The 12,944-nt window shown below is 38.5% G+C and overlaps 1 protein-coding gene across 2 annotated transcripts in view; it reads right to left on the bottom strand.

Moving 5' to 3' along the window:
• Window positions 1–12,944, bottom strand: part of Trim23 (tripartite motif containing 23) — a 32,323-nt gene that overhangs the window by 9,240 nt on the left and 10,139 nt on the right. For both annotated transcript variants that reach the window (XM_052743417.1, XM_052743418.1), the window contains 4 exons: window positions 11,248–11,526; window positions 10,516–10,698; window positions 8,850–9,065; window positions 4,624–4,758 (listed from right to left, as the gene is read on the bottom strand). In XM_052743417.1, coding sequence (XP_052599377.1) covers window positions 4,624–4,758; window positions 8,850–9,065; window positions 10,516–10,698; window positions 11,248–11,526 — 813 coding nt within the window. The remainder of the gene's footprint in view (window positions 1–4,623; window positions 4,759–8,849; window positions 9,066–10,515; window positions 10,699–11,247; window positions 11,527–12,944) is intronic.

The following is a 12,944-nucleotide window of genomic DNA, read 5'->3' as shown; positions in this document are numbered from 1 at the left end:
TGTTCTTTCCTTATAAGAAATAAACTAGAAAACACTAGTAAACTGCATTCAACAACTAACTAAAATGATTATACACCATGACCAAATGGGTTTGTGCCTGGAAAACAGACAATTCAACATAACTTACTATACCACACCAACAAATGAGGACAAGAACCAACTGATGATCTCAACTGATACCAGGAGTATTTGAGAAAATTCATATGCCTTTACAATAAAAAATTAACAAAACAGGAATAGAAACCATACACATGAAAATCCCACAGCGAACACCTCTAAGGTAAGAAAAAGACAAAGTTCCCTTCTAGCCATTTCTACTTAACATGGTATTATTACAGGAGTATTCAACATCCTACTGAATTAGAAGTCTTAACTAGAACAGCTAAGAAAGAAAAGACATAAAAATAGCTAAATCAAAAAGAACCATGTGAAATTTTCTTTATAAATGGCATGATCTTGATGTAGGAAACCCTGAAGGACCCTCCCAGAAAAAACCTGTTAGAATAAATGAATTATGAAGACACATATTTTTACCCACCAATAATGAACAATTTAAAATGGAACCTAAGAAAGTAATCCCATTTACAATAGTATCAAAAGCAGTGAAACACTTAATAATAAACCTAGCTAAAGACTTCAAGACCTGTACACTGAAAACTACAAAACATAAAAATAAAAAATAAAAACTTTTAAAAAGGCAGGGAAGGGTTTAGTGAGGTGGCTCAGTGGCTCATTTATTGCCCTTGCGGATGGCCAAGGTTCAGATCTCAGCATCTACAGAGGCTCACAACAGTCTGTAACTCCAGTTCCAGCAAATCTGACATCTTGATGTAGTTCCAGCGGGCACCAGGCATACATGTGGTGCACATACATATAAGCAGTCAAAATTTCATAGCCACAAAATTAAAATAAATCTTTTTTTAAAAACTGGAAAGCATTGTTATAAGAAATTAACAGAGGGGCTAGAGAGATGGCTCAGAGGTTAAGAGCACTGCCTGCTCTTCCAGAGTTCCTGAGTTCAATTCCCAGCAACCATATGGTGGCTCAAACCAAAGAAATTAACAAAGACATCTTGGGCATGCCACATTCACAGATCTGAAAATTATTTTGTTCAGGTATCAGTGTAAGTTCCACTCAAATCCCATTGCATGGGGTGAAAGTGCTCTTCAGTGGTACAGTATTTGTATAATATATGCCAAAGTACAAATTAGAAACAAAAAGTCAACTTTTGTGGGGAAGAAAAAAATCTTATAGGCTTCAAGAAATACAGCTAAAAACAAATTTTGAGGAGAATGGAGTCAGAGGACTCACACTTTCTGACATTAAAATATTTTACAAAGCTACAGAAATGAAAACATGGACTGACACAAAACTAAACAAACAACTGAGCAGAGCAGCCAAATATAAACCACCACATGATACAGCCAAATGATCTGCACCAAGGGTTCCAAAGATGACTCAACAGAGAAGAGATGGCCTTCAAACATGTGGTGAATAAACTGGGAACTGGTATGTCAAAGAATGAAGAGGTACACTTACCTTACACCACACACAAAAATTAACTCCCAGCGACTTAAATGAAAAGCATTCCCAACTATAAAGTAGAAGAATACACAAGAAAAGCTTCATACCTTGAATCTGACAATGACTACCTGAATATGATACCAAAGCACAGGCAGCCAAAGCGGCATCAGGCTGGGGGTGGTGGCACACACCTTTATTCCAGCACTTGGGAGGCAGAGGCAGGCGGATCTCTGAGATCAAGGCCAGCCTGGTCTACAGAGTGAGTTCCAGGACAGCCAGCACAGAGAAACCCGGTCTCAAAAAACCATACACACACACATACACACACACAAAATGCGAAACACTACCACAATAAGATAAAACCTCATACATATGAAAATGGTCACTATCTAAAATGTGGAGAAATTATAACTTTTGTGCAACAACAAAAAGATTATCGTATGTTAACAGTATGTAAAATATCACAAAAATTCCTGATAACACAAAAATAAGGCTAGGAATATAGCCTGTGACTGAATACTTGCCTAGCATGCACAAAGCTATGGGTTCCATGGCCAGCACTACATAAACCTGGTATGGTGACACATGCCTATAATCCCAGCACTGGATGTCGAGTCATGAGTGTCATTAGTTCAGTGTCATCCTTAGCTACACTACATCCAGCACAGGCTACATACGAACCTTTCTCAAAACAAAACCAAAAACAAAATTACACATTTTTAATGAAAAATTTGGAAAGCCTTACTACATGATCCACTAATTTCATTTTTTCATTTCTGGGTATATCACCACAAGGAGTGAAAATGGGGGCTTACAGTAGATAGCTATACAGGAGCTGGAGAGATGGCTCAGCAATTAAGAGCACCAGCTACTCTTCCAGAGGACCTGGGTTCAATTTCCAGCACAAACATGGCAGCTCACAACCCCCCTGTAATTCTAACACTATCTTCTGGCCTCCATGAGTATTTCACCCATATGAGGCACAGACATACATGCAGGCAAAACACCCATGATATATATATATATATATATATATATATTTTATATATATATATTTTTTTAATTAAAATTAAGGCTGGGTGGTGGTGGAACATGTTTTTAATCCCAGCACTCGGGAGGCAGAGCCAGGTGGATCTCTGTGAGTTCGAGTCCAGCCTGGTCTATAGAATGAGATCCAGGACAGGCACCAAAAACTACACAGAGAAACCCTGTCTCTAAAAAACAAATTAAAATTAAAACAAAGTTTAAAATTAAAGCGTAAGGAAAGATTTGTACAGCCATGAACACAGCAGTACTGAATAAGCAACAGAGGGAAGCAATACTAGTGTCCATGAGCAGATGACCAGATAAACTGAATAAGATGTGTAAATACGGAGAACCATTCCTCAGTCTAAAAAGAAATGCAATCCTTACACACTAGAACATGAACTTTCAGGATGGTATGTTAAGCTTGAAAACAAGCCTGTCAAAAGAAGGACATACTACAATGTTCCAGTTAGATGAGGTGTGTAAGCCATTCACATTCACAGCAGAGACAGGAGAATGGTGGTTAGCAGGGATCCAACCGAAGTTCTTTAAAGTGTGAGTGTCAGGTTTAAAGACAAAAAGGTTCTGTTTATAACAATGTGAGTATACTTAACCACACTAAACTGTCCTCTTAGAAGAAGTAAGGCCAGGACTGGGGCAATGGCTCAGTGTAAGTGGTAAGACTGCTTGCTTGAGAAACTGAATTTTAGTCCCTAGCAACCACATAAAATGAGGGTGTGGAAGACAGAGATGGGAGGATCACTGTGGCTTACTGTCCTCCTGTCTAGCTCCAGGTTCAGGGAGAGGTCCTGTCTAAAGGGAACAAAGCAAAGAATCATAAAAGCAAAGCACGCAACATCTTCCTCTGCACACACTGGTACACCCACACATGCACACACTCTCACACCAAACATAAATAGGTAAGATGGTAAGTCTTGTTATACATTTTGGACATAGTTAGATCATGGTACTTAGAACATTTCTCTGAAAACATAAAGAGTCATATAAATTGTTACGGAGTGATCTTCAGGAACAATTATAGTATGTCATTTTTTCTGACAGGCTTTTTTCAAGCTTAACATACCACCTTTAAAAGTAGTGAAAGTACATAAAGCATCAACATTTTTCTCTAATTCTGATGAATAAAACTAAGAAAAACTCTAAATGGTTTTGTATAGTGAACAGAGTGAAGAGAGTTAGGGGCCAGGGACAGAAGTCTTTACTGAAAGAACTCTGTTAGGGGACAGGGGCAGAAGTCTTTTCTGAATGAACTCTGCACTGCAGATTTGACTTTCAATTATGTAAACATTTTGCATAATTATATAACAAAATTAATTTTTTAAATTATTCCTAAATATAGAAAACAAAATAGAGTTCAGACAGAACCCATTATAAAAACAGACAAATACTTCAACCACTTATGGGCCTTCTTTGGAGTCTCTCTCTCAAAACAAAAACAACTAAGAATTTGATTGGAAGCTGGGCATGGTGGTGCATAACCATAATACCAGCAATTGGGAGGCAGACAAATTAGGTTCAGACTAACCTCAGCTACAAAGAAAATTCAAGGTCACCTGCTATGTGATATTGTCTCAAAAATTTTTTTTTTTACTTTGGAAAAAACCTGAGAAATTTGAATATTAGCTGGATACCTGATAATAAGTATTAAAAATGTAAAATTACTAAATGTTTTGGGTACATCTCCAAAATTCTTATTTAAACTGGGAAATAAGAACAGAGATTGAGCCTCACTTGTTTCTATTTCCCACTGATTAAAATTTTTATTGAAATTTTACAACTCATGAATTTCCTAGTGTTCTCTTCAAGATGATTTACATTTCATGCTACTTAAATTTGTAAAAAGCATAGGTAAAAATAAGGGCAGTAAGGCCCAGCAGTGGTGGCGCACGCCTTTAGTCTCAACACTTGGGAGGCAGAGGCAGGTGGGTTTCTGTGAGTTCGAGGCCAGCCTGGTCTACAGAGAAAGTTCCAGGACAGGCTCCAAAGCTACACAGAGGGTTTTCCTGTCTCGGAAAACAAACAAACAAACAAACAAAAAGGGCAGTACATCACCTTTGTAAAAGTGACTGGGATACTGGCATCCAACTGAATGTGATCTGCAACCTCTGTAAACTGCTGCTGCTGTTTCTGTAGTGTTTCTAATAATCTTGTAATTTCTTGTTTTGCCAAGACAACTCTGCAATCATCCTAGAAAAGAAGAAGGTATTTACCATAAAGTTTTCCTTTTTAAAAATGGAAACTTCATCAACTTTTAATAAAGCCCATTTAACATTATAGTATTAAAAGTAAAATTTAGAAGCTAAGGAGCCACAGTTCAGTTGGTAAAAGCCTTGCCTCACAAGCATGAGAACTTTAGATTCAATCCCCAGAACCCCAGTAAAAAGCCAGGCACAGTGGCACTTGCTTGTAGTGCTAGAGGGTGTAAGGTACATTACACTGGTAAACTCGTGTGTTGTTTGAGCTCACTGACAACCTGGCTCAGGAACTGGGGTTGCTTCCCCACTTCAGAGCCAAGTATGTTGCTGTGGGATGGTCTGTACGTTAAATATGTTGCTCTGATTGGCTAATAAATAAAACACTGATTGGCCAGTAGCCAGGCAGGAAGTATAGGCGGGACAAGAAGAGAAGAGAATTCTGGGAAGTGGAAGGCTGAGGCAGAGAGACATGACAAGCGAGATGTAAAGTACCGGTAAGCCACGAGCCATGTGGCAACTTATAGACTAATAGAAATGGGTTAATTTAAGTTATAAGAACAGTTAGCAAGAAGCCTGCCACGGCCATACAGTTTGTAAGCAATATAAATCTCTGTGTGTTTACTTGGTTGGGTCTGAGCGGCTGTGGAACTGGCGGGTCAGAGAGATTTGTCCTGACCATGGGCCAGGCAAGACCAGGAAAACTCGAGCTACAGTATGTTTATGTTAAGTATACTCTAAACCCCTTGTCTGGTTATGGGATGGCACCTTAACTCTGTGACAAGAAAGGGAACAGCAAAAGAGATCAAGAATAAAAACACCACATCTTAGGTAGGTTTCTATTGCTGTGATAAAACAACATAACAAAAGAAATGTAGGGAGGGTTTATTTCAGCTTACACTTTCACATCACAGTCCATCCCTAAGGGAAGTCAGGGCAGGAACCTGGAAGCAAGAACTGATGAAGAGGCCACAGAGGAGTACTGCTTACTGGCTTGATCTCCATAACTTGTTTCATCTGCTTTCTTACAGCACCCAGGACCACCAGCCCAGGGGTGGCACCACCTTCAATGAGCTGGACCCACCCACATCAATCATTAATAAAAAAAAAAAAAAACAAAAAAAAACAAATGCACCACAAGGTTTCCCAGAGACCACTCTAGTGGGGGCATTTCCTCAACTGCCATTCCCTCTTCCAAAATCACTCTAACCTGTGTCAAGTTGGCAAAAAACTAGCCAGCACACATCATGTCCTTAGAAACAGCTAGAAGACAAATCATTTTGAACATACGTTACTACCGTTTGTTTATCCCATGATATAGAAGTGCCTACAGTCAGAAAGAGAGTATGAAGTTCAGCCACAGGAAGCTCATCCATGGAGAGAAAGCTCAACTGGGAACTCCAGCTGGCTTCCTCAACTTCTCTAGTTGATTTCTGCTGGATCTTGTGAGCACCTATTTGATGATGTTATTTCAACCTGTGGCTCTTTGTTCTTGTACTTGGAAGCCTCACCCAAGGCCCTGCTCTGCCTGGAATTCCACCAAGAACTCCAGCTGGCTGCCTGACTGGAGCTTCCCTCTCAGTTTCTGCTGAGTATTTCTAAATCCTCAGTTTGACTATGCTACATTTCTATTGTTTTTTTTCTGAAAACTTCATCCGAGGGGACAATCTGCTCTGCCAGAGCCTCTACCTGGTTGCCTTAGAAGGGCTTCCTCAGTCAGTTTCTGCTGGATGTTTTGAGCACCCAGTCTGTTTTCCTTGTTCTCTCCCCCCGCCCTACCTTCCAATCTGTCTATCTATATCCACCTATCCATCTTTCTATCATCATCCGCCTATCTATCATCACTTACTATTTATCCTTTTACTTTGGCTTGAAATACACTTCACTCATTCAAAAATGAAGGTATGGCTGTTATAAATAAGTTTTTAGACTACACACAACAGGAGTCAGAGAAAGGAGGATCTCTAAGGCTCAGGAAGGCCATACGTAAAAGGATACACAGCACTCCTTAGGATGACACTTGAGGTTGTCCTGTGGCCTTCCTATGTATGTACATCTGGGCATACATAGATACTTTTACAATACAGGTGTGTGTGCACACATGCACACATACATACCTAAACTCTTTTTATTATTATTTTTAAGGCAGAGTTTTACTGGATAACTCTGGCTGGTCTGTAATTTACTTTGTAGACTAGGCCAGTCTTGAACTCACAGAAATCAACCTGCCTAGGCCTCCCTAGTGCTAGGATAAAGGAGTGTACCACTTCACCTAGTTACATAAACCTTTTTTTGAATTTTCAAATTTTTATTTGTATACATCTATTAGTAACTTCACATTTAGAACATTTAGCATTAACACGACCAGGAATTAAATGACAAATACCTGAAGTGGGGAAAATTTTATGTTCATGAGTGTTTTGCCTGCATATTTGTCCATGTGCCACATGTGTGCAGTGAAAATGTAAGAAACTTGTAGAAAGGACCCCATGAGCTTTTCAAAACTTCATCTCTTCCTATGAGGACTGACAGTCACAAGAACCTCAAGCCAAGAGTAAACCATAGCAAGTTGCTTCCTAACTTCCAGCTTTCCTCTCTTGCTCCCTATTAAAAATGTCTGGGGTTAGGGATTTAGCTCAGTGGTAGAGTGCTTGCCTAGCAAGTGCAAGGCCCTGGGTTCGATCCTCAGCTCCGGAAAAAAAAAGAAAAATGTCCAAGATGAAGCTAGGAGACAATACAGATACTTACACGGTTCTAGCCCCAGTAGCAATACTAGATTTTAGAAGAGTAAGACAAGAATTAAAAGACATTATAAATGGCATGTACACTGTCATGGAAATCTTGGTCATGAACTTGACATAAATAGGAAAAGGGCACCTCAACTGAGGAGTTGCTTCCATTGGCTTGGCCCATGGGCAAGTCTGGGGGGCATTTTCTGGATTGCCAATTGGCAATGGAGGGCCCAGTCCACAGGAGGTGGTGCCACCCCTGGGCAGGTGGATCTGAGCTATGTAAGAAAGGTAGCTGAGCAAACCAAGGGAAGCAACACATTGAATAGCATTCTTCCATAGTGTCTGCTTCAATTCCTGTCTCCACCTTCCTTCCTGGCTTCCCTCATTGATGGTCTGTTACCTGTAAGACGAAGAAACCCTTTTTCCAGCCCCAAAATGGTTTCTGTCAGCATTTCACATAGCAACAGAGAACAAGCTAGGACACACACCAACTTTTACAAGTCAATATGACAAGGGCTCAACAACCAACAAGACTAATAGTGAGCTTGTAGGCTGGTCACACTTTAAGTACAATGAGACATGTCAGAGAAAAATCTCAGCTTGGTAAGTTGTTTTTTTGTTTTTTGTTTTTGTTGTTGTTTTTCCCCCAAGACAGGGTTTCTCTATATAACAGCCCTGGCTGTCCTGGAACTCGATTTGTAGACCTGGCTGGCCTCAAACTCACAGAGATCTGCCTGCCTCTGCCTCCGCCTCCCGAGTGCTGGGATTAAAGGCATACACCAACACACCCAGCTCAAGTTTTAAGCTATAACTTGAAATCAGCACAATTATTAGCAGCACATCAGTAAAAACAAGATAAACTGCAGATTTTCAATAATTCCTAGGGCAATAATTACCCCCCTATCTCCCACTTGTGACATTTTTACTAGAACAACCTTGAATCTCACTTATTAAGAAAAGGAAATCATCTGCAAACTGAGTCATGAATTAAAGCTTCCAAGAGTAAACATTTGAGTTACACCTTGAAGAAGAAAGCTTTCCACTTAAAGAAAAGAATATACTCCACATCAAAAGATAAAACATGTGTGATAAAGAAAGGCAAATGGGCTGGGCATGATTGAAGAATGACATTACAGGAGTCCTGGAATCAATAGCTTTATGGCAGGAACAGCGTATGAACAGGAGGTCACTAATACGGTTACTGGAGCAATTTGAAGTTAGAGACTATGTCCTAAGAGCAATGCTAATACATTCAGTTGAGCCCAGTCACTACATTATGAAAGAGAAAAGCCTATCTCTGATAATTGTGTAGTTAACATTAAAAGTATAGCCTAGCCACAACTGAATTACCTACCTGCTGCAAAGTCTTTTCGCAATGGAGACAGGCTGTTGAAACCTGGGACAAGAGAATAGTCATATCCTCTTGTTGCTGCCTGAGCCAAATCAGTTTTTCTCGAACATGAGCATCAACAACACTTAGAGCCATTTCTTCTTGACGACAAAGAGTTTCATGTAAATCAGAAAAATAAGCTCGGACACATGATCGGGCATTCTCTGCAGTACCTGGGACCTACGAAGACAAGAATAAATTTTAAACAATTAAAACCTTAAATATTTTATATGTAAAATATCAAAATTTAAATACCATCTACACTCTTAGAGATTTTAATCCCTCCATTAGACCTTTCCTTATAATTATGTATGAACTTTGAGATTAAACTGTTAATAAATTATATCTGTGTTGGGTGGTGGTGGCGCACACACCTTTAATCCCAGCACTCAGGAGGCAGAGGCAGGCAGATCTCTGTGAGTTCAAGGCCAGCCTGGTCTACAGAGTAAGTTCCACGACAGGCTTCAAAACTACACAGAGAAACTCTGCCTTGAAAAACTGAATGAATGAAGGAAGGAAGGAAGGAAGGAAGGAAGGAAGGAAGGAAGGAAGGAAGGAATAAATAAAAAATAAAAAAATAAATAAATAAATAAATAAATAATATCTGTAGCAAAATGGAACCTAATCTCCAGTTCTCCCCATCTCCAAATCTAATTTCAGTAAATGGTAACTTCATCCAGGTTAAAGTTAAAAAAGAAAAGAAAGAGGACAGAAAGAAAAAAGAAGAAACAATTCACTCTTAACATCTCTTTCATATTCTGTAATTAGTCTCAGCAAATGCTGCTGACTTCAAAATATTTCCAGAATCTAGTTATGCTTTACTACCACCACCTCCAGCAAACTGGTCCACACAATATAACTTCTCATCTGATTATGGCAAACAGCCTTCTAACATCTCTTAATTTCTTGACCAATCAAATCACCCACCAATCAATACTGACAACGAATTGCCAAGACTTAACTATCCTTTAAAATTCTTTTTATTGCTACTCCAGTATTACAGGACATAAATATCTCTAAACTAGATGATTTCAACAGTGTCTTAATAGATCTTCCTGCTTCCATTGCTACTGTTCTTCCAACTCACTTTCTACATTTAACAGTAACATTCTTAATGGAAATGTGCTTATTTCATTCCTATGTCAATAGTTTAATGGCTCATACTGCTCTTAAGCTGAAGTTCTAAATTCCTCAGCATGACTAATAGATTCCGGCATGACTTAGCCTTTAACTCTTCAATTTTTCTTCTTGTCAGACCCAACTCAAAGCTGCACACATAGTGAACTTCTTGAAGAACCCACAATCCATCTAGCCCTTACTTACAATCACTTATTTGCATTCTTCCCTTCATGGGATAACTGACTCCCGACCCACTCTTCTTTGAACTGAATTCTCTCAAGTCTCAGCTGAAACATCACTTCTAGGAAGCCTTCCATGAACTACACAATGTGTTATACATCTTACATATTACCAACTATACTGTACTTCCCTATCCACAACACAAAATAATTATCAAACTTGAAACTCCAGTGTAGTACTAGCACACTGTAACTGTGCACTAATTATTAGAGGGTGCAGACATAAGAATGAGAAGGCGAAGAAGACAAAGAGGGAAGAACACAATCCATACATGTTCTGTGTGAGCCATTCCAATCCCATCCTCCACTATTTGTTCTCCTCCTTCAATGTGCTGAACAATCCCAACTAATTTTCTGGAATAATCGGAGATTTCTTCAGTGAAGGTCCGTATGCAGTGAGCCATATCTAAAATTGATGCTCGGATCTGGTTAGCTTCTGGTTCCAGGACTGAATGCTGTAAATACAACACAATTATAGGAAAGAATTCATAGTGGTGAGTGGTGTCTACTGATTTACAAAAACTACTTAAATCCCTTTTAATATAAATGAACATCAGCCCCAAATGGCTTTTGTAAAACATTTCAAACAAGCACAATATTAGAAGACAAAAAAATACTAATTTATTTTCACTCCTTTTTAAGAGAGCTATATTACAAAGAAATAAATCAGAAGTTGGAAGTACATTTATTGTTATACAAGAAACCAAGAGTTCATCCAAAATTATATCATAAGAGTTATCAATAGATATAAATACTATCTAAGCAGTACAGTATTGTAAAAACAAGCAGACAAAGATGAGACTTTTTGTCTCCTGCTGGAAATACTCATGAAGCCTCTCTGAAATTATAGTATTCAGAAACTAAAATCCTCAGTGTTTTTCAAGCTACTAACTCATTAATCACTTAACTTTCATCAGGTCTGTCTTCAAATAAATAAACAAGTCAACAAAAACAAATGGGAGGCTGGTAAAATAGCTAGTCATCCAACTGAATTAAATTCATACCTTGTGACCTTGGTGCTTTCCATATTCTTTGCAGACACAGCACATGAGTGGGCTAGTTTGACAACCTTCTTCCAAGCAAACAAACTCAATGGCATGCACCTGGTGCTGAGAGCACATGGTTTTCTCATGAGGTTTATCAGCTAGAGGCACTCGCCTATGCTTCGCTAAAGTCTTTGTAGAATGAGTAACTTGAGAACACTCTGAGCACAAGTGAGTTGCACACACAGTGCAATATACAGATGCAACGTGAGCTTCATCTTCATCACAGCGGATGATGCTCTGAAAAACAAAAAATTAATGCCTTAAAACTGAACGTGGCAAATTTCGAACTACAAAACCCCACAACCTTTTCTATTTAACTTCACCAGGTTTATACATGATATTAAAAAAGAAAATTTGTTAAGTCAATCATTCCAAATAGAAACAAAGAACTATGGAATTAAACAAAGAAAAACAAAGTAAGCAAAGTAAAATGGTCCTCAAAGTAAGTGGCTTCTAGAGCCAGAAGAAGTTCTGGAAACTTTAATCCACAATGCAACCAAACACATTTCAGAACAGAAGGAAGAAACAGATAACAACCAGCTGCAGCTTAATAACTAGTCAGCTGGAAAAAGCTTAGTTGGTCACAAGGATGTCCTTAACCAACCAAAGTTCAGCTTCTTCCATTAACTAAACTATGCTTAAACTCTATATTGGTTTGGTGTGGGACCCAGTACATGCATCAATAGCCTCCCAGAAATGTTATTTAATGATGAAAATACAGTGGTAAGTATAAAGGCCATGTGCTACCTACCTATCTAAAAAAAAATTTTTTTTTCAGGAAGGTAAGAAGCTATCTGTGAGACTAATTATCAACGTGGGTTATGATTCTGGGGCAAGAATAAATTTATTCTCATGAACAGTCTTTTTCCCCCCAGTGCTGGACATTGAACTAGAACCTCATAAATGCCAAGCAAATGCTCTGCCATGGAACTACATACAAAAACATCTCATGGATTCACAGTTAGGGCAAAGATCTCTTCCATCAAATCTTCCAAGGAAATAGAACCATGGAAATATTACTAATTTGTTAGGAAGACTTATATTCCCACTGCTTCAGTCACCTGTCATGAGGATGCATAAAAAGAAAATCAGCACCATGCTGTAAAATAACCTCATACTAAGGTATGGAATTAGCTGTGGAAACTTTGAAAACAAAAGACAATCCTGGCTCAAGATAGAAAATTCTGATCTCAATAGATTTCGAGAGCTGAAAAGCAGGTATTTTTTCCCAAATATACACAAGTACTTTCCAATAGCTCCACGGGTGAATGGATTGCAATCATGACTGAAAACCACATATTTAGAAGTAATAAGCCCTATGTCAGCTGCTAAATATTATTGTTAAGTTCTTAAAGTAACAAAAAGCATTTCTTATGTCTATTTGTGGTCCTGGGGCTCAAATACAGGGCTGCAACCATGGTGAGCAAGTATTCTGCATTGAACCATACCAAAGTCTTTATAAAATGCACTAGAATTGTGTAAAAATCATCTTTCAGATGATGAGAAATGCTTTGAAAACTTCTGTATTATATTAAAAGGCTATAATTCGCAAAGGAGATTTAGTGTATTTTTCCAGAAATAAAAATTAGTACACAAATGGTATCATTTATTGTCAAATTAAATTAAAAAATGGCTCAAAGGTTGAAACAATTTAT

This window comes from Peromyscus californicus, unplaced genomic scaffold, assembly GCF_007827085.1.
Source record: "Peromyscus californicus insignis strain IS unplaced genomic scaffold, ASM782708v3 Scaffold_18__1_contigs__length_77618521, whole genome shotgun sequence".
NCBI lineage: Eukaryota > Metazoa > Chordata > Mammalia > Rodentia > Cricetidae > Peromyscus > Peromyscus californicus.
The sequence above is the reverse complement of the archived record's forward strand: the minus strand, read 5'-3'. Positions and strand labels throughout refer to the sequence as shown.